At 43.9% G+C, this 25,092-nt stretch overlaps 1 protein-coding gene across 2 annotated transcripts in view; it reads right to left on the minus strand.

Annotated features, from left to right (window-relative positions):
• Positions 1-3,745: 3,745 nt before the first annotated feature.
• The window catches only part of MRRF (mitochondrial ribosome recycling factor), a 56,181-nt gene continuing 34,834 nt past the window's right edge, over positions 3,746-25,092 (minus strand). The window contains exons 6-7 of one of the 2 annotated variants that reach the window (XM_082656631.1): positions 13,879-14,038; positions 3,749-4,574 (exon numbers count right to left, since the gene is read on the minus strand). In XM_082656631.1, the coding sequence (XP_082512757.1) occupies positions 4,497-4,574; positions 13,879-14,038 (238 nt within the window). In that variant the 3' untranslated portion in view covers positions 3,749-4,496. Of the gene's footprint in view, positions 4,575-13,878; positions 14,039-25,092 lie in introns of both variants that reach the window. The other variant, XM_082656632.1, reaches the window with a different exon arrangement.

Consider the following 25,092-nt stretch of genomic DNA (forward strand, 5'->3'; position numbering starts at 1 on the left):
AATACTGTGTGATTCCATTTATATGAGATACCTAGAGCAGTTAAACTCATAGAGCCAGAAGGTAGAATGGTGGTTGCCAGGGGCTGGGGGAGGAATGCGAGTTGTTTAATGGGTTCAGAGCTTCAGTTCTACAAGGTGAAAAGAGTTCTGGAAATTGGTTGCACAACAATGTGAATGTACTTAACACTCTTAACTGTATACTTTAAAACGGTTAAAATTGGCAAATTTTATGTAATGTGTATTTTACAACAATTAAAAATAAAGATAAAAATAAGAAAGGAGTTTTAGAATGGTTCATAGAACAAAACCCAACTCTACAAAAGAAATACACCTGAAATACTGATTCAAAAAGGCTAAAAAGAAAGGAATGGGAAAGATACACCAAGCAAACTTAAACAAAAGGAAAGCAAGGGCTGTGATCTTGATATATGACAAGACAGAACTCAGACTCCTGGCACTGAATGGGGCGAAGAAGGTAAGAGTCAGACTATCTCTGCAGCACCACAACACACCAGCGCTTTCACACAGCAGAAATTACAGGAAATGTAAGAAGAAATAGAGATGCTCGTTAGCAGAAGGCTAAAACATACCACTTTCAGCCCAAGTCTCATCCGGGGTCAAAAAAATCAGTAAAAATACAGAAAATCCGAACACCATAATCTATAAAATACATTTCCTGTAGCTGTAACAAAACTTGTACTCCCCCACCAAAATGGAGAATACACCTTTTCATACACATCGTGAAAACGGACGATTATTAGAGCAAAAGGAACTGCAAAGCTTCGTCCAATGGTTTCTATGGGATGAAGGAGGCTGCCAATACTATTATTGTTGTTATTATCATGATTCACTGCTGGGTGATCTTTCCGCTCTCTCCCTGGTTCTATGACACGTTCTAGAGGAGTCTGTCAAACAGGGGAGGTATAAATGTGTAATCTTTACTGGCTCCACGAGCGCCACCATTGCTTCATTGTTTACTATGCGCCAGCCACTGTACTGTTTTACATGCAGTCCTTTACTAGAAAGAGCTGTCTGTTTTATCAAAGCGAGCTTTCTGCTTCTCTTATATCACCTTCAGGGCCCACAAGTGTGCTGGGTGCGTTCTGAGTAGGCGCTCAGTGAAGAGTTACAAACTGAAGCACCCTGACCAAGGAGCCCACTTTGAAGTCAGATCTGAGTCTCAAACTTCACTTTGGCACTTACTACCTGTGTGACTTGGGCAAGTTAAATACCCTTTCTGAACCTCAGTTTTCCAATACGTAAACACAGATAGGAGTAATACCTACACCAACTAGGATTGTTCGGAAGTTTAAATGTAGTAATTGCATGTAAAGTGTTCAGCATGGTACCTGGTCCACAGAGACACTTAATATACATTAGTCTGCGGCTGACTAGAATCTACCAAAGAGATAAAGAGCAGAACTTACCAAAGAGATAAACTTAGACTAGGGGTTCTTTTTTCTCAAAAAAAAAAAATTTTTTTTTTTTTTAAGTAGAAACATCTTCCAGTGCATGTGAAATGATTTTTTAAAATATCATATGAGTGATAGTAAAATAAGTTACAGTACATTCTTATTGTGGAATACCGTAGGAATACTGTATTACAATGAAAAAGGATGAATTTTATCTACTTGTTCACACATGGCTATGAGATGGCCATGATATGCTGGGAAAAAAACCAGCAAGCTTCAAAACAGGAACAGAATAGTTCCCATCCTTGTTTTTTAAAAATTATACATGCATAGAGAAAGGTCTGGAAGCATATACATCTAATTGTTAAAGGGAGTACGATTCAGGACTTGTGATAAGTGTCTCTTTTAACTTCTCACATACCTTTCTTTTGTAATTTTAACACACACACACGTAGAAGAAAGAAGAAAAAAATAAACAGAAAAAAAAAGTTCTCAAATTCCCTTTGGCCTGTATTTTTCGTGGGACTTTGAAAGCCGTTGAACTGAATAGAGGAGGTGGTTAATTCTTCTGGCAAGTGTGAGAATTTCCATACCCAGCTTTTCTTTTTGAAAGAGAGAGACTGAAGGAGGGAGAATGAATTGCTCCAGCATTACTCATTCCTCAGCACATCCAAACAGGTAGTCTCACTCTTGTCCCTGCCACCACTGCAGGCCTGACACACAGAGTAGCAGAGAAACTCTCTGATAAATGTCAACTGAAATAGAGCAATCAGCTGAAAGCCATTTGCTGAGCTGTCTGACTGCCCTGGGCTCCAGGTTTTCCTTTATTCATTTATCATGATATACGGCTTTGGCCAACATACACACAGGAGAGAAATTGTTGACATGTGGAACCCAAGTACAGAAAATCTTTCATTCCCGCCTCCTCCCACACCCCTACCCCCCCTCCCCGGTCTGTTCACCAAATAAGTTTTTGTTTATTTAAAGACTACAGAGGATTTGGCTGTTAAGAACCAAATGCCTTTGGAGTGGAGTTACAACATAATTTATCATTTCCTCTGTTTATTAAAAAATCCTGCATCTTTGAGAAGCACATTTGCAGTGATTGGGGGATTTCGGCCACTCACAAAAGACTGCTGCAAAGCCCCTGCCATGTGGCTTACTCCAAAAAAGGCTCCTTGATTGCTATTTCTATCCCTGTCCCTCCCCCAGCTGACTTCCGATCGTGTGATGGCTGCTCAGGGCTGGTGAATGGGGTTGGACTGAGGACAGGTAAGCGGGGCAGGAGATTATGGTTCGCTTCTTTCATCTTTGACCTAATTCTGACCTTGAATCCCGCTGGCTGTCCTGCAGCTGCTCTGCCAGTACAAGCAGAGGGAGAAGTGCAACCCTATTACCTCTCGCACAGGACAGAGTCTGAGAGGAGTCAAACAGCAATTGGATGCTGCTTCGAAGGGAGGCAGCCAGGCCCTGCTGCTGCCAGAGTGGGTTCCTTTCTAAAGGCAGACATCTGGCAGAACTGGAATAAACTTCCCACCTTCCACCCAAGACATCATAGACAGCAGCTCAGGCCCGTGACCATGCACCTCTCAAAGACAGGGGTCACATCTCACCCATCTTTGTATTCCCAGCACAGAGCACAGTACCCGGCACAAAGTTGGTGCTCACCGTTTGGGACAGCAGGCAGGACGAAGTGGGAGGAGCACAATTGAGATCAGGCCTCAGTGTGACTCCCAGGTCTGCCAGTTGCTAGCTGTGTGACCCCAAGCAAAAAATCTTAACCTCTCTGAGCTCTCCCCTCTCTGCAGAATGAGACTGACAATGAATAATGAAACCCTCTAACACTTTGGGCAAGTTATCTAATATTGTCAAGTCTTAGTTTTCCTATTTGTAAAATGGAGATAATACGCATCTTGTGAGTTTACTGTGAAGATTAAAAATATTACCTAGAACTGTATCTAGCTCATGATGGCTATATTATGAATGCATGAATGAACAAAAGAACAAAGGAAAAAAAATTACTGGGGGGAAAACCTAACTTAACCTAGTACCCAAAGATGAGCCACAATAAACCACTTGTCCATCAATAACAGGTAGGCTCTGGGGACAGGGATCTCATTACCAAGTAAATGTTGAGGACAAAGGAAAGAGTAGAAAATGACAGAATAACTGTGTTAAGACCAGAAAGAAAGGAAAAAGCCAGCATTTGTTGAGTAGCTACTACGTGCAATTCATTCACAGTACATTTGAATGCCTACTATGTTCCAGGCATTATGCTAACTTCTAAGGAAACTAAAAATATACAGACTAATTACCAAAAAGAACAATTAAGGTTCAGATAAAAGCAGTGGACAGTGCTAGAAGAGCCAATAACAGGCGTCCTAGGTTGGGGGAATAAACGAAGACTTCCTCAAGGAAGTGCTATCCAAGCTGAGAGCCAGGGATGAACAGGACCAGCCACGTGAGGAGTGGGAGAATGGTCCAGGCAGAGAAAAGAGCACGTGTGATGACTCGGAGGCAAAAGCGCTGCTCTGGATGCTTACACATAGGTACTCAGAGATCATTAATTCAGACTGAGTCCATCCTTTCCTTTGCGGTTGTTATTCTTTCCAATCAATTTATTTAGATTTTATTGTTTGGTTAGAAAATGGGCCTCTAGCAAAGGTATCCAGGCACAGGTGAAGGCCCACATTGGCCCAAGCAGAGTTCAAAGGTGGGGACAGGGCCTGACTAATTGTTTGAAAAGGAGGCTACCAAGGTGAGGCGCAGGCAGTGCCAAGCCTGCCAATGGTCCTGACAGCTCGGTGATGTCACAGTCAAGGCAAATGGCCCGAGGAAAGGCCCTCTGTCAGCAACAGAGACTCTCTGAGGGCCACCCAGGCCAGAAGGTCCAGAGCAGATGGGGTGGACAGGGGACAGGAGGAAGGGAATCAACAGTGTCCCACTGGAAGGCTGGGCCTTCCAAGGACTGACAAGTGCGTGGGGACAGCCTTCCGTGTGGATGGGGTAGAGAGGTGCCAATTTGCCACCCATGGGACCTACTAGAAACTGGGCTTGGGAGCACTGCTGGCCCCTGGGGGATTTTCATCCAAGGAGTTCTCTGGTTTTCACTGCCAGATGTCTGTCCAGCTCTGCAACTGTGTCGTCGGCCATTTGGCTGATCTGCAGAAACACAAAATGAGACAACCTGATAACTGGGGCTGAGAAGGGGAGGGGAAGAAATATTCCAGAACTATGAAAGGTTATCTGGGAAATAATAATGGTGACAAAAGCTCACATGAATTGCATCCCAGCCAGGCACTCTACTAGAGAACTTTGTATACGTACTCTTAGTGACTCCTAACGGCAAGAAATGGATACCATGAGATGGTATTATCATTCCCATTTCACAGAGGAGGAAACTGAGGCAGTTAAAATCACTTGTTCAGGATACACAGCTAGAACGCAGCAATGACAGACTTTAATCCCAGGTAGTCTGACTGCACAGCCCCAAATAGTTAACTATTATTACAGAGTACAGAGAAGCCAGTCTTATCTGTCCCTTAATGAACATCTAGAATTTCCTACACCTCAGACACTCTGCTATATAAAGCCCTCACACCAATTAATAAGGAGAATATTAAGATCCCAGGAGACAAGCAGAAAAAAAGTACTGAGAAAAGCTGAAGTGCCTCTGGTTAACAAACATGGAAAATTCAGTAGACACTGAGGAAGTGCGAATTAAAACAAGACATCATTTAGTTACCATAGTTAACAAAATTTGACGTTGTGGTGTTTAATTATAATATTCAATGCCAGAGCTATGGTGAAATGGATAAACTCACATATCACTGATAGGAATTCAAATTGATGCAAATGTTCTTATTACCATTTTTTAACCCCAAACTCTCTCAACTGGGAAATTACCACACAAATGGAATCTGAGAAAATGTTCTTAAGTTCTATATGCAAAGATATATACCAAAGCTTATAGTCATAAATCAGAAAATTTAAAATGACAGCACATGTAATTGAATACATACAGCTGTTAAAAAGGGTTAAGACTGTCTATTTCTCATGGAGAGGGTATAAATATAAATAACATTCCAGTATATAGCTCTGAAATGTCTGTTTTATAACAAGCCTGGATTGCTTTTGTAATCAGAGAAAAAGAAATAATGTTTCAAGATATTATTTATAATATCATGGAAACATGCTCATGTTACCCTTGAATTAAAGAAAAAGCAGAATACAAAATGGGTATATACGTAGTAGAAATGATCTCAAATATGTTAAAAATACACGTATTTTTTAAACTAAAAGAAAATGTGTCAAAATGTTAATAGTGATTATCTTTTAGTGATGGGAAGACAGGAAATGGATTATTCATGTCGGTATCTGTCACATTTAGCATAAAACTTAGTACATAGCAAGTGCTCAGGAAATATTTGCTAAATGAATCATTATTCGTTTTCTGTGCTTTTCTATATTCTCCACATTTTCTGCAATAAACATATACTCCCTCAAAGAATGAAAAACAAAACACAGTACAGAATTTAGTGAGTGTTGCAGCCTCCCTCTCATGTCTAAAGGGACCTCAGGCAGGAAGCCTCAGGCAGGAAGCTTTGAAGGGGGCTGCGTGGTGCCCAGGATCTGTGTGCTCAGCCGCACAGCGGCTGTGTGACATCTTTATTTGCAGACCACAGGCCCTGGCCAGGAACTGGGAAATAAATGCACTGGAAAGGATTTGGAGCAATTGGTTCCAGGCAGGGAGACAGCCAGGTTCTTGCCATAGCAGCAGCTGCACATTTTGGAGTGGGGAGAACAAGGCTTTCCACTGGGGCTGTTGGGCACTCCGGAACAGGACCAGCTTGAAACAGCCGCTTGGGCCTCCTCACTCAGCCGACACAAACCCTTGGCAGGCTTCTTGTGCCCCCACCCTGAGCAGCCGCCTTGCATGGGGTGTGGCGTGGTGCCCAGCAGCACTTCAGCACCTGCAGGGCGGCAGCCTGGGATGGCCAGGAACGAGGGCTGCAAGCCTCCTCTGGAAAAATGGTGTTTGGGGCCAGAGACTGGGACTGGGGGGAGGAAGAGTACCTACAGGAACAATCTGATAACATGCGTCATGGGTTAAATTCTCAGTGGGGTGACAATGTGCAAGTTCCCACTTTGAGTCTCAGTTTCCTCATCTCTCAAATGGGGATGCTACTCCCTTCCTCAGAAAGTAACTGTGAGGGTTAAACAAAATCATGAATATACAAGTACGTTTAAACTGGTTATTTGCTATGCAAATGTTGCTTGTGTTACTCTGATTTTTACTATCACTTTCTGACTTCTTTTCAAATTAATCAATTGATGAAAATATTTACTAACTCTCTGCCATATTATAGGCACAAAGTGCCCTTGGGACAGTCCACCTGCAAGTTCATCTTTTCCATCTTAAAATAACGATGATTAACAACAACAAGGATACCAACAACAGCATCTATTTACTAGGAGCCCAACACTGGGCTAAAAACTTAACATGCATTATTTCACATAATCCTCAAAATGTATGAAATACTATTATTATCTCCCTTTAATATACTGTGAATATTAATGATTTCACCTGACAGTTGCACAGTAGTTCACACTATGCAGAAATGTTTTGTCCTCTGTTACTTCATTCAAATCCAACAATGTTACATACCTATACTGTAAGGCAGGTGGGGCAGGTATTATCCCCATTTTACAGAGGAGTAGACGAAGGCATAAGATGTTAACCAACCTGCCCAAGATCACATAAAAAGTCAGTGGTATGACTGAGCCAAGAACTCACCTACCCCTGATTGCCAGTTTAATGCTGCTACTCCCTTTGGGGAGCCCACAGAACCTGGCCTAGTCCTTCCTCATTCAAGGGCGGCTGTGCTAGACTCATTAAAGCAGTTAATCCCGTTCCCATATTCAAAGCCATAAGGTTGAGAGAGAGAGGAGTAGGATGGCAAAGCGGGCAATTACTGAAGACCGGCAACCATACTGGCTACTTTAAAGTGTGTTGCGTCATTTGGTCCTCTTACCAATCCTGTGAGATAGGCATTACTTCTCCCACTTTACAGATGAGGAAACGGGCCCAGAAAGGTGAAGCCGTTTGCTGACCTTAACAGCTGAGAAGTGAAAGAGCTAGAATTCGAATCCAGCCTAGTCTGACTTCAGAGCAAGAGCCCTTTCCATTACAACATGCTGCCTCATAAAGATGATAACGTCATCATCAACATCATCGTCACTGTCATGGTCATGATCATCATCATCATCACGTTGGCTCCTTATATGTTCAGGAAAATGAAAGGCAGAGACAGAAAAGGGAGACGGGTGAGAGCACACAGTACACCCCTGGGGCAGGCCTGGGTAGCAAAGCTCAGAACGCCCACAGTGCCGGTGGGTGCTGCTCCCACCCACTGCCTCACTCAGTCCAGCCTTCCTGCCTGCCTGCCGGCATAGTCTGCTAGGAGCCCTTCAGCCCCACTAGCACCCAGCTTCACTTCAGAGCGGCTCTGTTTCTCAGAAAAAAGCGGCAGTGAAAGGATCTTGGCCAGATTTACTGGTGGTTTCTGCCAAGTGCTTTAATGTTCAGCAGACCCATTTATAGCAAACTAAAGTGAAGGTGAAACAGCAGGCTGACAGATGTCAGAGTCCCAAGTGGGAAGACCCTGGTCCTTCTTCAGCAGAGCTGGCCTGGGCTGGGGGTTGGGAAGGTTGTAGAGGAGAGGTGGGGATCAGACGTGACTGCAGGAATAGGACCTACAACTGAATCCTTTTATTCTTATATACCAAAGATGAAACACTTTTATAATACAGTTTTAAAAAATCTGACTCAAAAGAATTTTGGAAATTAAAAAAAAAAGAAAATTTCACAAAGAATAAAATTATAATTGTTCATAATCCAAATGACCACCATTAACATTTTAAAGTAAATAAGCTGCCAACTTTTTCACATACATGATACTTTTTCATTATAAAAATGGATGATAGTGTAACCTACCTTAAAAAAAATACATTCCAAAAGCATTTACTGCATCTGTAAAGTATAACTGTCTATATAGAGAGATTCCAGTGAATGGATGTAAAACAAGCTATTTTCCTACTATCAGAAATTTAGACAGTTTCCAGTTTTCTATTATACATAATACATCAATGGACACTGCTGTAGATAAGATTCTTGATAACTTATTTTATTTTATTTTTTATTTTTTTGCGGCACGCGGGCCTCTCACTGTTGTGGCCTCTCCCGTTGCGGAGCACAGGCTCCGGACGCGCAGGCTCAGCAGCCATGGCTCACGGGCCCAGCCGCTCCGCAGCATGTGGGATCTTCCCAGACTGGGGCACAAACCCGTGTCCCCTGCATCGGCAGGCAGACTCTCAACCACTGCGCCACCAGGGAAGCCCTTGATAACTTATTTTAAATACATCCCTAAGTCAATGAATCAGAAATTGTATGGGTTTTGGTATACACTACATTATCCTCTAGAAAGGTTTATGGATTTATAGAAAGAATAAATATTTTCTGCGGAGTGTGGAAGTAAAAACAATACTTCTAAGATGAGCAACATTTTAAGTTCACATTAAAAATTCTAGGTTCAAATGTTAGGGATTAGAAAGGCAAAAAATTTTTAAAATATACGTATTCTAAACACCCTGCAAGTGATTTAGACAGCACGCATCAAGAACCTTAAAAATACGCATCCCCTTTATGCCATAATTCCACGCACGAGACTCTACCCTAGGGAAGTCATTTCAGCAAAGATTTATCTATAAAAATATTCACTGCAACCTTATTTATAACAAAAAATGTTTAGACAAACTAAATGTTCAACAAGAGGGCTTATGAAAGTGAATTATGGTATAACCACAAGAGGGACTATTTTGCAACCATCAGAATGAGGCTGTTTACAAAGACTTCTATTGCTAATAGTCAATGCTCAACAGAAAACAAAAAGCTGGATACAAAACTGTACGCAAACTATAAGTTTTCAATCACGTTAAAAACTATGTAGTTAAAAAAGGGGAAGGGGGAAGGAGAAACATCCCCAAATGTGGGACTATGGGGTGAATTTTTCTCCATTTTTAAGAACGGTCTTCTGAATTCTCTACATTTTCTACAATGAGCCTACACGGCTCAGAAACAAAGTAAACAAATACATTTTAAAAAACTTTTTGATAAAGCAACAATCAGCAACAATCAGCCCCTGCCTTGCTTATTTAAAAAAATAAATAAAAAATAAAAACAAAAAAAATCACACCCCAAACTCCAGATCGGTGCCTTCTGTTGGGGAAAAAGAACAAAATGAAGTGTGCAAAAAGACAATTAATATTTACTTTACTCAAGCTTTTCTGTAAGAAGTTAAACAAAATGATCCCCATTTGAAGGCATTACCAAAAATGTTAACATTGTTTCACATATCCCTTCAGTGTGGGATGAAGAAAACACTTATCTGAATGAAAGAATAAGAATGACCATCATTACAGTGGCTTTACTCAGATATGTGGAGAAAAAAAATCCATAAAGGTTAGGCACAAAACAGAAATAGTATTTCCTCCTTCCCTCCCTCCCTCCCTCCCTCCCTCCCTCCTTCCTTCCTTCCTCCCTCCCTTCCTTCCTTCCTCCCTCCCTCCCTCCCTCCCTCCCTCCCTCTTCCCTTCCTTTCTTGGCCACACTACATGGCTTGCAGGATCTTAGTTCCTCGACCAGGGATCAAACCCAGAACCTATAAGTGAAAGTGTCGAGTCCTAACCACGGACCCCCAGGAAGTCCCAACTGAGTATTTTCTCGTGCAAACTTTTAACCATATGACAGTAAATAAAGTTATTAAGAACAATGGTAAGAACTAATAGTTAAGTGATAATATCTTAAATAATAAAGATTATTGCACTGGATATATCATGTAATATATATAGTATGATCCTTTTTCTTGTAATATTACATATGTGTTTACAGAGATAACTTGAAGGCCTGCAAGAAAATGTTAACAAGGGTAATCTCTGGGTGATGAGATTCCAATTACTTTCTTCTTAATTTTTTTTTTTTTTGTGGCCTCTCCCATTGCGGAGAACAGGCTCCGGACGCGCAGGCCCAGTGGCCATGGCTCACGGGCCTAGCTGCTCCGCGGCATGTGGGATCTTCCCGGACCAGGGCACGAACCCGCGTCCCCTGCATCGACAGGCGGACTCTCAACCACTGCGCCCCCAGGGAAGCCCTTAATTTTTTAATATACACTAAACATCTATTAGTTTAGTATAAGAAAAAAACTAATAAAGTTGTTTTCATTTTGGAAAATAATAATAATCAACAGTAATAAGCACGGAATAAAAAATCTAATCTGAAGAGGAAGGTGAAAAGGCAGGTGCTAATGAGTGAAGGCTTTGAGCGAGATCTTTGTCAAGTAGGTTTTATCAAGAGTGCTGGTATAGGGGCTTCCCTAGTGGCACAGTGGTTAGAAATCCGCCTGCCAATGCAGGGGACACGGGTTTGAGCCCTGGTCCGGGAGGATCCCACAGGCCGCAGAACAACTGAGCCCGTGCGCCACAACTACTGCGCCTGCACTCTGGGACCCACAAGCCACAACTACTGAAGCCCGCGTGCCTAGAGCCCGTTCTCCACAACTGGAGAGGCCACCCAATGAGAGGCCTGCACACCGCAATGAACAGGAGCCCCTAATCGCCGCAGGTAAAGAAAAGCCCGCGCGCAGCAGCGAAGACCCAACGCAGCCAAAAATAAAAATAAATAAATTTAAAGAGAAAAAAAAAGAGTGCTGGTGTAAAAAAATAATAAAACTAAAAACCCAAAAAACAAAATCAGTGAACAAATCAAACAAAACAACAACAAGCACACAGATAAAGAGAATGGATTTAGTAGTAACCAGAGGGAAGCGGGGTGGGAGGAGGACAAAATGGGTAAAGGGGGTCAACTGTATGGTGACGGGTGGAAACTAAACTTTTGGTGGTGACCACACTGTAGTGTGTACAGAAGTCGAAATATAATGTTGTATACATGAAACATATAGTATTATAAATCAACGTTACCTCGATAATTTTTTTAAAAGTACAAGAAGACAGATTACAAAAAAAAGAAAAAGGAGGTTGCTGGATATCTGATCATTCTTTCTTTTTTCAAGGAGCGTGGGCTCTGGTCCCTGAGGCAGATGCCCAGACTTGCTGAGTGAGGAGTGCCTGACAGGCCCCAGAGGTCCACAGGCTCACCACTAGGAAGCAACACAAAGGCCAAGTGTCAACTGCAGCGACGGAATCCCCTGGGAGACAGACAAGGAGCTGCCCCAGCTAGACTCTTCCAAGGCCTGGGCCATGCTCAGAAAAGGCCGGGCTAGTCTCTGAACCTCTGTGAGCTAATGCAGGCAAAGAGGAGGGAACAAAGAGGTCAGGAAGGGTGCTCTGAGGGGCTGGTGTCACCTACTCTAATGGTGCTTGTAGCATCCCAGGGCAACCCTTCAAGGGAGGAATTACGAATCCCTTTGTACAGAGGAAACAGACTCCAAGGAGTCAAGTAACTTCTCCAAGGTTATAAGACATCAAGTGCGGAACCACCTCTTTCTAACACTGGTGCCGTTACAGGGGTATGCTGCAATGCTTCCAGGTCGCTACCTTTCCTGTCTGCTTTCGCATATCTGGGAGTTCTTTAAAAATGCACATTCCTAGGCAGAACTACTGAATCAGAAAATGCAGGAGTGGGCCGGGCATCCATCTAAAATTCTCCCCGGGTGACTGCTGGGCCTGGTCGACGACTGGCATTCTAAGTGCGAGTCTATGAGAAGGGACTAGTTAGCCAGTTTACGGCCTTCTCCTGATGAGCCCCTAACGGCTCTCCTAGCCTCCCGCATCTTCCCTTTTTACTCCCCATCCTGCCCACACTCCTGTTCAATCTTCCTAAGATAATGCTTTTATTGTGGACGAGGAGGCTTTGGGAAAGCCCTTTATATTATGCTAAACATTAAAAATTCTATCTCCTCAAGACTGGTAAATTCATCTTCCCATCTTAATTCCACTGGTACCACTCAAGTTCAGGCCACCATCATTTCCTGGTTGGATTTCTGCAACAGCCTCCGGGCCTCCGTTCTTGCCCTTTACCATCCGTTTTCCACCCAGCCACCGCAGTCATCTTTTGAACACAAGTGTGAGGCCCCACTGTCTGAAAAAATAATCGTTCAAGGGAGCTCCTGTTTCAGAATTACCTGGGGAGCATTTTAAAATGCATACCCCTAGGCCCCACCCCAGACTCACTGACTCAGTCTCTGGGAGTGGAGGGGGAGGGGAGGGGAGGATATACATATTTTTATTAGCTCCTCAAGTGACTGGAATGCTGTGATGATAGATTAGATTAGATTATTGTTCAACAAGTATTCATTCCTTCCCCCAGACCTCCATGAACATATATACTTCCCTGCCCCAGTGGTGCTGGGCTTGGCCCGTAAGATCTGCTTGGCCTGTGGGTTGTGACAAGAGCAGGTGCTTAAAATGTACTTGAGGAGCTGGGCTCTTGGCATCTGCCGTTGCCATGAAAAGATGCCCTGGGAAGCTTGTTGACTCCAGAAGATTGGAGAGGTGTACAGCAGACTTGAGCCCCATCCAAAATCTGAAGGCAAGTACACTGAGCCCAGCCTAGAACAGCTACATCCCAGCTGACCCACGGAAACAAGAATAAGAAATAATGCTTGATATATAAGTCACTGAGTTTTGAGGTACTTTGCTACATGGCATTCTTGTGGCCACGGATGACTGATAAAGATGCAGAGCCAATGTGCGAACCTCTGGACGTGTTAAAGTTCAGACTCCTCACTCTGGTATACAAGACCTGCTATGAATTGGCCACTGTGTCTTCTCTGTCCATTCCCAGTGTCATCCCGGGTCCAAGCCTCGGTTATCTAACTGAATGGTGTTCTTTTCCAACACCATACCTTTACATATGCTGTTCGACATTTCCCCCTCGCCTCTCACTATTTCACTCCAGTAGCTCCTTTAAGACCTGTTGAAGTGCCACTGCTCAGCACACTAAGAACAGTGCCAAGTCCCCAGTTCTCCACACCCAGACAGCCAAGCATAGACAGGAGACCATCAGAGTAGAGCCTCTGAGATCAGTCTGCTGGCTTTGGATCCCACTGCTGCCAGTTACCAGCAGTGTGACCTTGGGCAAGTTATCTACCTTCTGTGGACCTCAGTTTCCTCACCACCCACCTCACAGCTTTGTAGTGATGAGGATAAATGAAGTGCTGTAAAGCATTCAGCTTAGAGCCTGGAACACAGTGGAAGGTCAGCAGCTACCTCTCCTCCTCCTTATTCCCAGGGTCCAGTGAAGGGCCAGGTCCAGAACAGAGACTCAGCCAATACCGATCACATCAGTGAAAGAACTAGGAGTATTCCATTTTCATTCTCCTCACTTCAGGCATGAACACGCGATCTTCTGGGTCAGATACATAAGCACTACATCTGTTGGCAACAGTACCTGTTTCTCTATGAGCCTAATGGTGTCCTCCGAGGCCTTATCCTTCGATTTCTTCAGCTCATTCATTGCGTTGGTACGAACCTTCCGTAAAGAGTCTTTGGCCTTGTTGGTGTTCTGTTTAGCCAGTTTCACCAGCATTTCCCTGTGCTCCCTGGTTACTCTGATAAAAGACGAAAGAACATTCAACAAAATCATCCCACGCGTTAACAGCCAGCCAAGAATTCAACATCATTTTGCCCACTAGCTCAGCAGTTTGTAACTTTACTCTCTGCCGGTGGAGGGTCTTTCACGTTCCTGACACACGCCCATGGGGATGCTCAAGGTCAAGGAGAGTTCCTGGTGAGATAGCTGAGAACAGCCAGTAAGAAGAGTGTTGCTTAAAAGCATGAGCCAGGGAGTCTAGGCAGGCCTGAAGTCAAATCTTGGCCATGCCCCTTACCAGATGCATAGCTGACTTCCCCTCCTCAGAGTTCCCATCTGTACAATGGGGATAGTCAGTACCTGACTTAAATGGGTGGTGTGAAGATTGATTATGCGATGATGCGTGTATATTGTTTAGCACTGACCTTGGCACATTTTAAGTGCTCAATAAAAGGAAGCAACTATTAGCTATAATTCCACCCCTTTGTCTCCAGCTAAAGAAAGCAGTGCTAATGCATGATGATGCTACAGAACTGGCACCATCTCTATACCTCTAAATCATCCAAAACAAATAAGCAGCAACCTTCAGAATCTTAACTATTATTATAGCAAATTACTTGTGAATCACCTCAACACTGACCCAGACACAACATGTGAGAACCACTGCACCAGTTAACTTCCTTAAAGTACCCATGAGAGTGTCTGGCACATTAAAAATGCTTAATGTCAGTTATTTTTACTGTTAATATCCTCATCATAATAACAATGAGCACACTGAAGGGCTATTATAAACACCTGCGACAGGCACTTTATAAGTTTTTGTAAGTTGACCCTTACAACAACTGTATGAAGCAGTTATTATTCCTATTTCACATTTAATCATCACAACAAGCCAGCAAAGTAGTCTAGCATGTTCGTCCTGCCTTCATTTCTTGGTCGTGTACGCACTGAGTGCCTACTACCTGTCAGAGTTCTGGTTGCACAGAGTGTGCTACGATGAAGGTGACAGACCTCTGTCCTGTTCTGAGGGAGCTTAGCTAGGGAGAGAGCTAAGTAAACAGACCTTTACAATAGAGCGTGTCTGAGTTTGGGGAGGGGTCAGTTTGGGGAGGGAAGACTTTCCTGAGGAAATAATATCTAAGCATGGTAGTCATTAGGTTTGTTCACTAATATTCTGGTTTTTATTCCTTCCAGTGGGAATGCACTTCCCCATCCCCTCTGAAGTTCGGTGTGGCTGTGCAACTTGCTCTGGCCAGTGAGATGTGAGCAGAATGGGTGTCGCCTCAGGGCAGAAGGTTTATAAGCCAGCGTGCACTGCACCACATTTGTTTCTGTTGGCCGCAGTGCAAGTTGGGAGGGAGCTTCCATCAGCTTAGGCCCCAGAGAGACTATGATGAACAGTGCCCCATGCATCATGAGCAAGAAATAAATTTCTGTTGTTTTAGCCATGGAGATTTGGGGGTTGCTTGTTACTAGAGCACTGCCCATCCTATCCTAATACACCACAAGGATCTAAAGAATGAGGGCAAAGTTGCCAATACAGGTAGGGATCTCCAGGAGGAAGAAAGAGCATCGTACAAAGGCTTTAAGTTACAACGAGATCATGTTCATGTGAGGAACTGACTGGAGCACAGATAACAGAGAAGGGAGTAACAAGAAAAGAGGCTGGAGAGCTGTATCACAGAGGGTCCTGTAAGATCATGAACTCCATTTCATGGATGAAGAAAATAAGGTCCAAAGAAGTTTGGTTATCTTACACAAAGTCAAACCTAGGCTGGCCTGTCTCAAAAGCCAATGCTCTTAGTATGAAAAAATTCCTCTGCCTCCTGGGTCCTGAATTGCAGATCACTGGCATGTGGTTCTTGATCCTCAAATCTACGTGGTTTCGGTTTAGTAAGGATAATCCCAAGTTCTGGGTATATGTTCCGTGCGAAACAGTGGCAAACAGGTGTTAAAGATTTAGTGGCATTTACCTGGTATTTTTTTCCTGATAGGATGAGAAAAAAAATTAAAGAATTTTGGGAAAGAATAAGCTCTGAGGACAAAGTGGACGACTATGTGATAAATAAATCCTTCTGGATCCAGCTATTTGAATTCTCAGAATTCTCAAATTCTTAAAAACATTCTCAAAATAAAAATAATCCTGATGACTACCATTACGGAGCCCCTCAATGCCAGATGAGTACTTTACCTCGCTGAACCTCACAACTTATCAAACTAGATTCTAAAACCCCCATTTTCCAATGAGGAAATTGAGGTACACAGATGGGCTTGAGTGACAGAACTGGGATTCAAATCCAGAATTTTGTAGCCTGTATTCTTCCCACTACTCCATGCTGCCTACCCCTTGCAATCTATTTCAAATAAATTATGTGCTGCTGCCGTAACTTCTGCTTCCAGGCATAAAGCTTTTTTCAAAGTCAGTAATATGAATCTTGGGACTGAAAAGGACAAAACCACCATGTCAGGAGTTTAGGGATTTGGATCAGATCTTGTTACTTTTATGGTTTTTAATTCATTGAACAAAAATCATGCTGACATGTTTAGGTCTCTTTTTTGTTCTGCCAAAGCATATGTCAGTATAAGGAAGGAAGAGGAAAATTAAAACTTGATCCACTGATTCAAAAAACTTAATCCTGCTGAAATACTAGGAGGGGCAGAAAATAAATGCACCTAAGTCTGTAAGAAACCTTTTAACTTCTCTACAGAGAAGTATTTCAATCTTGTATTTCATATGTAACTTGAAATAGGTAGCCTGCTTTTTAGACAATCTTTAATAAAATAAAAAAATTATCTAACCAACTTCTTTTTCACTACATTGTTATATTTAACATGGAGGAAAAAAAAATCACACATTTAAAAATACATAAACTGGGACTCAAAAAACCCTTAAGAATAAATGGCTATATAAAGAAATTCATAATATATGTAATTTGGCCTTAATAAAGTGTATTTTTTATATCTATTAATGTAAATGTGACCTTACTACACTATTAACACCAGTTTCCATATATAATAGTATTCAGTTATTGACACTGACAAAAATATTTCAGTTTCAGGATGCAAATACAGAGGTAATATTCTAAGGAAATGGAGAGGGGAGTGCAGTGGCGGGGGGCGGGGGCGGGGTGGGGGGAGGAGGGGGAGGGGACACCAGGCACAGGAAGGGCTGAGAAGAAGAGAGGCGTCTCTGCATGGTGGTTCCGGGTGTTGAGCTGAACGTATCCAAATTACAAGATCAGAAGCAGTCAGGATGATGGAAAGGCACTGGTTCTGAAGTCAAGACAGACATTTTATTCCTGTATCTATCACTCAGAAGCTGACTATCCTTGGGCAAGCTAATTAATCTCTCTCAGCCCCAGTTTCTTCATCTCTAAAATGAAGATAATAGAAACACCTTACAGGGTGATTGGGAGATGCACACACAACATTATATAAAGTACCAACAATAAAGATAGCAGCATATAGTAGCCTTGAATAAATCTGATCGTGTTTATGAATGTTTTAATCAAACACACTTAATTACTTCCTCATGAAACAATGAAGGCACATCTGTTTTAGAAAAGAAACATACTATATTATGGAAATATTTTAATTCCTTTCCAAACCAGTGATTAATACATCTGATCGTCTCCATCTCGCATTCACAGGGTTCTGTGAGTACAGGCTAGCTGTATTCCAGGCTCTGGTCTCAGCCGGTTGGTTCTGAGCACCGGCTCTGCACTTGGCATGCATTCACTCATCAAGCACTGGCTGAGGCCCCGGGGTTCCCTGCCAGATCCCGGGCTGGGCTGAGGAGCACCAGAGACGAGGCGGGCCTGGTCCAACTTCTCCAGAGGCTCAGTCCAGCAGGGTAGACAAACTTGTCAACCTCTACTTTGGAAGAGCACGACTGCTGCTAGGACGGATGGACAGGCCTTCTGCAGGAGGAGCATGCAGAGAGTACAGCTCATTCTGTCTCAAGGTTTGGCAAATGCCCCAGAGACGCACAGTAACTCATCAGCTGCAGAAGAAAGGAAAGGGCACTCCAGGCAGAAGCACAGTAGGAGATGTAACGGCAGGAAGGCATGAGCCTGAAAGAGGTGCATCAGGGTCAAATTTGTTCTGTGGACCTGGAGTTTTCAAATTCTTCTTTAGCCACAAAACCCTGGCTTCAAAGAAAAGCAAGGCAGAGGCCCCATTTATAAAATGGATAAAAAGCTCTTTCCGTTAATGAGGGGAAGGGCACTAGGGGAGGGGATGGTACTCCATCCTACCCTGATGCCCCTCCACTTCTGCACCTGCCACTTACTGGCTCAGTGACCTTAAGCAAGCAATTTAAACTCTCTGCACCTTGGTCCTTTCATCTGGAAATAGAAACTGAAAATAAACAAACAAAACCCCCAGCATCCACCTTTCAGAGACCTTGTGAGGATTAGGTGAGATGATATATGGAAAGTACACAGTACAAAGCCTGATAGAAACAATCAGAAAACGTAAGCTGCCTTTGCTGCTATTGTTGTTTATGTTTTGGCAACTATGAGGCATCTTCAAATAATGAACAGTTTATTCATGGAAGTTTTTATCAACAGAGAGATGACAGGGCAAACAATCTGTGCTCCAGCAAGATGACTTTTTGAGATCTGACTAGTAATTTAACATCTTGTGCACATTTAAAAATCCAAATGTTCCCAGCATATAGCCATGAATTTTTCTCTTTCTGGTATTCATTCATTCGCTTAGTTTGTAGTTTCCTTCAGCAGCTATTTACTGGGCACCTATTGCATTCCAGCCACTATGTCAGAGTGAGTTTACAGTCTGGCATGGAAGGCAGTCATAAAACACATGCACAATTAATCAATAAGTTACAGTGGTAAGAAGCATAATAAAGAATGTTGAGCTCTATGAAAATAAGCAGGGGAAAGGAGGCTGAGCAAGCTCTCCTGTGGGACTCCAGAAGAAAGTGTGAATATATTTAAGTTAAGGGATATTCAGGTTAAGATGAAGAGGAGTGGAGAAGCTAGGGAAGATCATTCCCACTAGAAGGAATGGCCCGTGTAAAACAAAGGCCTTTTTCCAGGTAAAGTTCTGGGGGAACTGAAGAAAGGCAGTGTGGCTGCAGCACAGAAAGCTGAGAAAGACTGTGCCCAGTGAGGAGGCCGGCAGGGCTGGCAAGGGCGAGACTAGTACGCAGGCCCTTCAATGCCGTATTCAGGCTTAGCAGATCCACTGATGGATGAATGGACACATAAATGGGGTAGGTACACACAGTGGACTACGATTCCGCCTAAAAAGGCAGGAAGTTCCGGTACACGCTACATCACGGATAGACCTTGAAAAGATTATGCTAAGTGAAATAAGCTAGAATCAAAAGGACAAATATTATAGGATTCTGCTTATATGACGTACCTGGTATAGTCAAATTCATGGAGACAGAAAGTAAAATAGCGATTATCCCGGACCTGGGGGATCGGGGAATGGGAAGTTGTTGTTTAATGGCTACAGAGTTACTGTTTTGCAAGACGAAAAGAGTTCTGGAGATTGGCTGCACAACAATGTGAATGTACTTAATACCACTGAACCGTACATTTAAAAATAACTGAGGGCGCAGTTATTCCCTGGTGGCGCAGTGGTTGAGAGTCCACCTGCCGATGCAGGGGACACGGGTTCGTGCCCTGGTCCGGGAAGATCCCACATGCCGTGGAGCGGCTGGGCCCGAGAGCCACGGCCACTGAGCCTGCGCGTCCGGAGCCTGTGCTCCGCAACGGGAGAGGCCACAACAGTGAGAGGCCCGCGTACTGAAAACAAAAACAAAAACAAAAATAACTGAAATGGTAGATTTTTAATGTATATCTCACCACAATAAAAAGAAAAGAAGGAGAGAAAAAGACTTAGCAGATTGTTTCTAAGAACAACATGGAATATCACAGACGTCTGAGTGAGGCAGAGGAAACGTGATCAGACTTGTATTTTGTGCAGAAACCAATGTACAAACCAGATCTAAGGATATGGCGAAAGTCTGCCCAGAAGCCTCTAGGCCCACGGATGGGGAGCTCAGGGCCTAGACTGTAGTGGCTTCTCGGCTGGATGACGAAGACAGTAGCTTTTTCCGCCAGGGTCAGAGAGCCTCCCCGCATAAGGCAGGGGTTTTGGCTGAGCTGGGAGGGTCACACTTTGTTTGTACAAACTCCATCAGGCGAGTCTTCCAGTAACATCCTGGATGGGGGCTTCCTGAAAAATTCCTTGAGCATGTTCCCATGAACAATAAGCCGAGGGGCATGCCCCTCTGGTAACTCACAAAGCAGAGAGTCCCCCTCAACTGAAATGATACTTCCTATGGTTTCAACGAGAACGGGACATGTGCAAAGCCATTCATCAGGTGTCCATCAGAGGAAGCTACGCTCAGCGTGGCAACTGCAGTAAAAACCAGTTACTGGGCTGGCCAAAAAGTCTGGTTGGGTTTTCGTTAACATCTTACAGAAAAACCCAAACGAACTTTTTGGCCTGCCCAATATAATATGTCAGACTTCAAAAGGATCTTTGGTCACTTAAAGGGGACTTAAAAAGGCAGAAAGGACACATGTTAGAGCCAGGAAGACCTAAGCTGGCATCTCTGCTCTGCCACTTGTTAGCTTCAGACCCGTGAGCGCGCTGTTCAACTTCTTCTGACTCAGTCTCCTCGTGTGTAAAATAGAAGAATATTACCAAGAGGGCGGAAGCAAGGATTCAATGAAATGATGGTGGCAAGGGCTCGGCACATGGCCAGTGTGTATGCACTGCAGCAGCCCAATACGGGGTGGCCACTTTCCTTACTACAGAATCTCCAAGGCTGGGGGACGACAGGATGCGAGCGTTCGGGGAGAAGGCAGTCAAAACGGATTCAGTCACTAGGAACTTAGGCTACTGAGTGGCTGGTGGGCAGCGAGGGGCAGAACGGGAAGAGCGAGGGCGGGCATGGGGGCCACGGGAGGCAGGAGGCTGAGGGAGAAGGGTGCCCCACTTCCAGGGAACAAACAGCCTGTGGAAGCGCATCTCTGACAGCTCCACCAAGAGAAAGCCTGCTGCCCGCCTCCGCAATGGGCTGCTGGGAGACTCCCCGCCAACAGCGCATCGGCCTGCAATCAGCAGCAGACACATGCCCTGCTTTATTGTTTGCTGGTGGGCGCTGCCCAATGCCTTGGGGCCGCTGGCCCCGAAGGAAATGTTTTTGTTTGTGTAGCCCAGCCAGACTTCCTATGCTCCTAGGGACACAATTCTCCCTCCCCTCTTTCCTCACCAGCCCCCGTCCCCACCCTACCCCACCCCCCCAGCTCACCAGCCTGTCTTACATGTCTCATAAAGACACGAGATGTCCTTCTAGCCCAAAGGAAATCACACACACACTTTGGAAGGACTTGTACCATCAGCAGTACCTTCGGTTTTCTCTGGGGACACAAGTGGGCACCTGCTTTCAAAGGCCTGTCCTGTGAATGAGGCCTGGCTAAACCAGACATGCCATCCTGAAATACAGCCCAGCATGATGGAAAGAGAGACGAGGTTGAGGTCAGGGGTCACAGCTCCACATTCCCAGCTGGGTGACCTTGATGAAGTCACTCACGTTCTCCTTCCCTGTCACCACAGAAGGCTGGAAACCCAAGTCCAGGGATATGTGGAGGTAACTCTTACCTCAGCTCTCGTATACAGGACAAAGAGCACAGGTTTGGCGGTCAAGGTAGACTTGACTTCCACTCCCAGCTCTGCCACTTAGAGGCTGGGTAACTGTGGACAATTAACTTTTCCTCCCTAGATCACAAAGAAGGGTGTTTACTGAAGTGTTTAGGAGAACAGTCTCTGAAGCTAGACTGCCAGGGTTTGAGGCCCAGATCTATCATTGCTTAGACGTATGGCCCTGGGCAAGTACTTTTGCCTCTATGCCTCAGTGTTCCCATCTGTCAAATGTGTATAATACCACTAAGTTAATGGGATTGTTGTAAGGATTAAAAGAGTTACTAAATGTGCCGGTCATGGTGACCTGCTCAAGAAACACTATCTGTTATTGTTTGCTCACCTGTAAATGGGGGCGGGGGGAGTAATAAAAATGTTACCTTTCTTCTTCCACAGTTAGTGTTAACAGCGAATGACAGATGATGGTTAAAGAATTCTGCATGTGTAGGTACTGACTATTTTAAAAGCTGTCAATCAGATCAGTAATAAAAATAATAGTGAAGTCTCCCACTAGAGAGAGAGAGCAGAGCAGAGTGGCTACAGGCCCAGGCTCTGAGAAAGACGCCTGTCCTTCCCCTTACTAACCGTGTAACACTGGGCACAAAGAACTCCCCTCCCCTGTGACTCAGCGTCTTCATCTGTAAATAGGGGTAATGACATACCTACCTCAAAAGATTGTTATGAATATAGCAGTTAGTATACAAATAGCACCTGGAGCAGCAGTGGGCACACTGACTGCATTACTGTCCTTACTACGCGCTAGCTCCTGTCTCAGGGTCTAGGGATACAGCAATGAACCAAACTGACGACGCTCCACCTACTCACATTCTTTTTTTTTGTTTCACAAACACACACTGTATTTTATTTTAACAAGAGATAAATAAACTGGCCTAGTCACATTCTAGTGAAGGAGAGAAAGAGTACACGTAAGTCTATAAACCGACACATAAGTGCTATGAAGAAAATAAAGCAAGATAGGGAGAGAAGGAGGAAACATTATGATCGCAGCAAGGACCCACGGATAACTGCCTAGTCCTCTAGCCCCAGTGCCATCTGCTCCCCTTCAATCAGAATAACAATGACTAACATTTGCAGAGCTGTTCCCACATGCCAAGCTCTGAGATGACGCACACTTTGTGCATTAGCTGAGTGAACCTTCACATCATTCCTATGACATTAGTGGTCTTATTACCTGGTGTTTGCAGATTAGGAAAGGGAGGCTCAGACAGATCAAGTAATCTGCCCAAGGCCACACAAGTTCCTGGTAGACCTGGGATCTGAGCCCAGTGCAGCCTGATTCGTGAATTCCAGGTCTCCCTGCTGGTGCTAGACAAATCTAAGCAGCTAATCTTACTAGCTGCAGTGGCGTGGAGAGCACTGCTCGTTCACTAAGGCCTGCTTAGACACACAGTTCACTGCTACTCCGCCGGCTCCCCTACAAGTCTAAGCACAGCGGGGAGAAAGGAGAAAGCGAGTCCCTACAGGTGGGCAGTAGAACAGTGAGCTGATCTCCAGCGGCCAACTGCCAGGTTCTGTAAGTAGGTGCAGGACACAAAGGGTGACAACAGAAGAGGGGTGGGGGGAGGAGGAGTCTGTCCTTTTGGGCGCAGCTTCTGCACAGGTGTTGATGGCAACTTTCTCCGCAGCCCACGCTCCGCTCTTGCTTCCTGATTGCACTTTCTTGTGTGTTTCAAACAGAACATCTGTGCAGGGAGGGGGCCCCCATTCCACACACTTGGGACCTGAATAGTAGGAAGCTCTCCTAAAAAGCCACAGGCTGGGTGAAGAGAAAGCAGCCATCCTAAAACTGCAGGGAGGCTTGCCAGGCTTGGAAGTCGAGAGAAACAATGTACCGTGCTGGAAGTCCTCCAGCAGAATGAATGAATGAACGGCCCTGGAAAGCAGCGATGGCGAACAGGCAGCGGGCATGAAAAGGGCTGGAAAAGCAGCTACAGTTGCTCAAATGCAGCTGGTGGCTGCCCCGGCCCAAATGAGGTCATTAGGCGGTCTCCTCTGATTTTTTTTTCTTTCACCATCACTAAAGGTTTATATGTATGTGACTTATGGAAGAAAAGGGTACTATCGATATTTCCTAGAATGTGCACCTTATACACACCATCCCTGGTACGAGATCCACAAAGCAATACAGCAGCTAGACAAAGAGGCCACCGAGCTAGAAGGAGGGAGGCTCCAGGTCAGCAGCCTGTAAAGCAGTGTGATAGTGTGGCAGGAACATGGCTTTGGAAACAGATTCAATTTGAATAATGACTCCTCTGCTTACTAATCTGTGACTCTGAACAAAGTACTTAACTTTCTGAACCCCAGTTTCCTCATCTGTATTATACCCATCTCAAAACGGTACTTCTCTGCAGGCACAAAAACAATGAGATCGCCATGAAAAGATGTACGGAAGGTTCTGTTAAGGCAAAAAAAGCAAGTTGTGGCACTGCAGATACTTAATCCCGTTTATGTAAACTAAATATGTAGGGGTGTGTGTGTGTGTGTGTGTGTGTGTGTGTGTGGTGTGTGTGTATGTGTGTGTATGCATCTTTTCAAATCTGGAAGGATATATATTAAACTTACCAACAGTTACTTCTGGGAAGAATATTTGGGGAACAATAAAATAACTTTTTATTTTTCTGTAGGATTTGAATTTTTGCAATAAATGTGTATTATTTTTATAATTAAAGAGATGAAAATCATATATCTGATAAGAGTCTAGTATCCAGAACATATAAAGATCTCCTACACCTCGACAACAAAAGTACAAACAACCCAATTTAAAAACTGCGTGAAGGACTTGAATAGATATTTTTCTAAAGATGTACAAGTGGCAAACAAGCACATGAAAAGATACTCAACATCATTAACATTAGGGAAATGCAAGTCAAAACTACAATGAGATACCACTTCATACCCACTAGCATGGTAATAATAATAACAATAACAGTAACAACAATAAGTACTGGCAAGGAGATGGGGAAATTAGAATCCTTAAATATTACTGGTAGGAATGTAAAATGTGTGGTCCCTGTGAAAAAGTTTGGCAGATCCTCAGAAAGTCAGACTTATCACATGACCCAGCAATTCCACTTGTATGTCTATACCCAAGAGAACCGAAAGCATGTTCACAGCAGCATTATACGTAATAGCCAAAAAGTGGAAACACCTCAAATATTCATCAGCTTATGAAAGGATAAAGAAAATGTGGCATATCCACACAATGCAATATTATGTGGCAATAAAAAGGAATGAAGCACTGACACATGCTACAACATGGATGATCCTTGAAAATACTAGGCTCAGTGAAAAAAGCCAGTCACAAAAGACCACATACTGTGTGATCCCATTCATGTGAACTGTTAATAGGGAAATCTATAGAGGCAGAAA

The sequence above is a fragment of the Grampus griseus genome (genome assembly GCF_964374135.1).
Source record: "Grampus griseus genome assembly, chromosome: 6".
Classification (NCBI taxonomy): domain Eukaryota; kingdom Metazoa; phylum Chordata; class Mammalia; order Artiodactyla; family Delphinidae; genus Grampus; species Grampus griseus.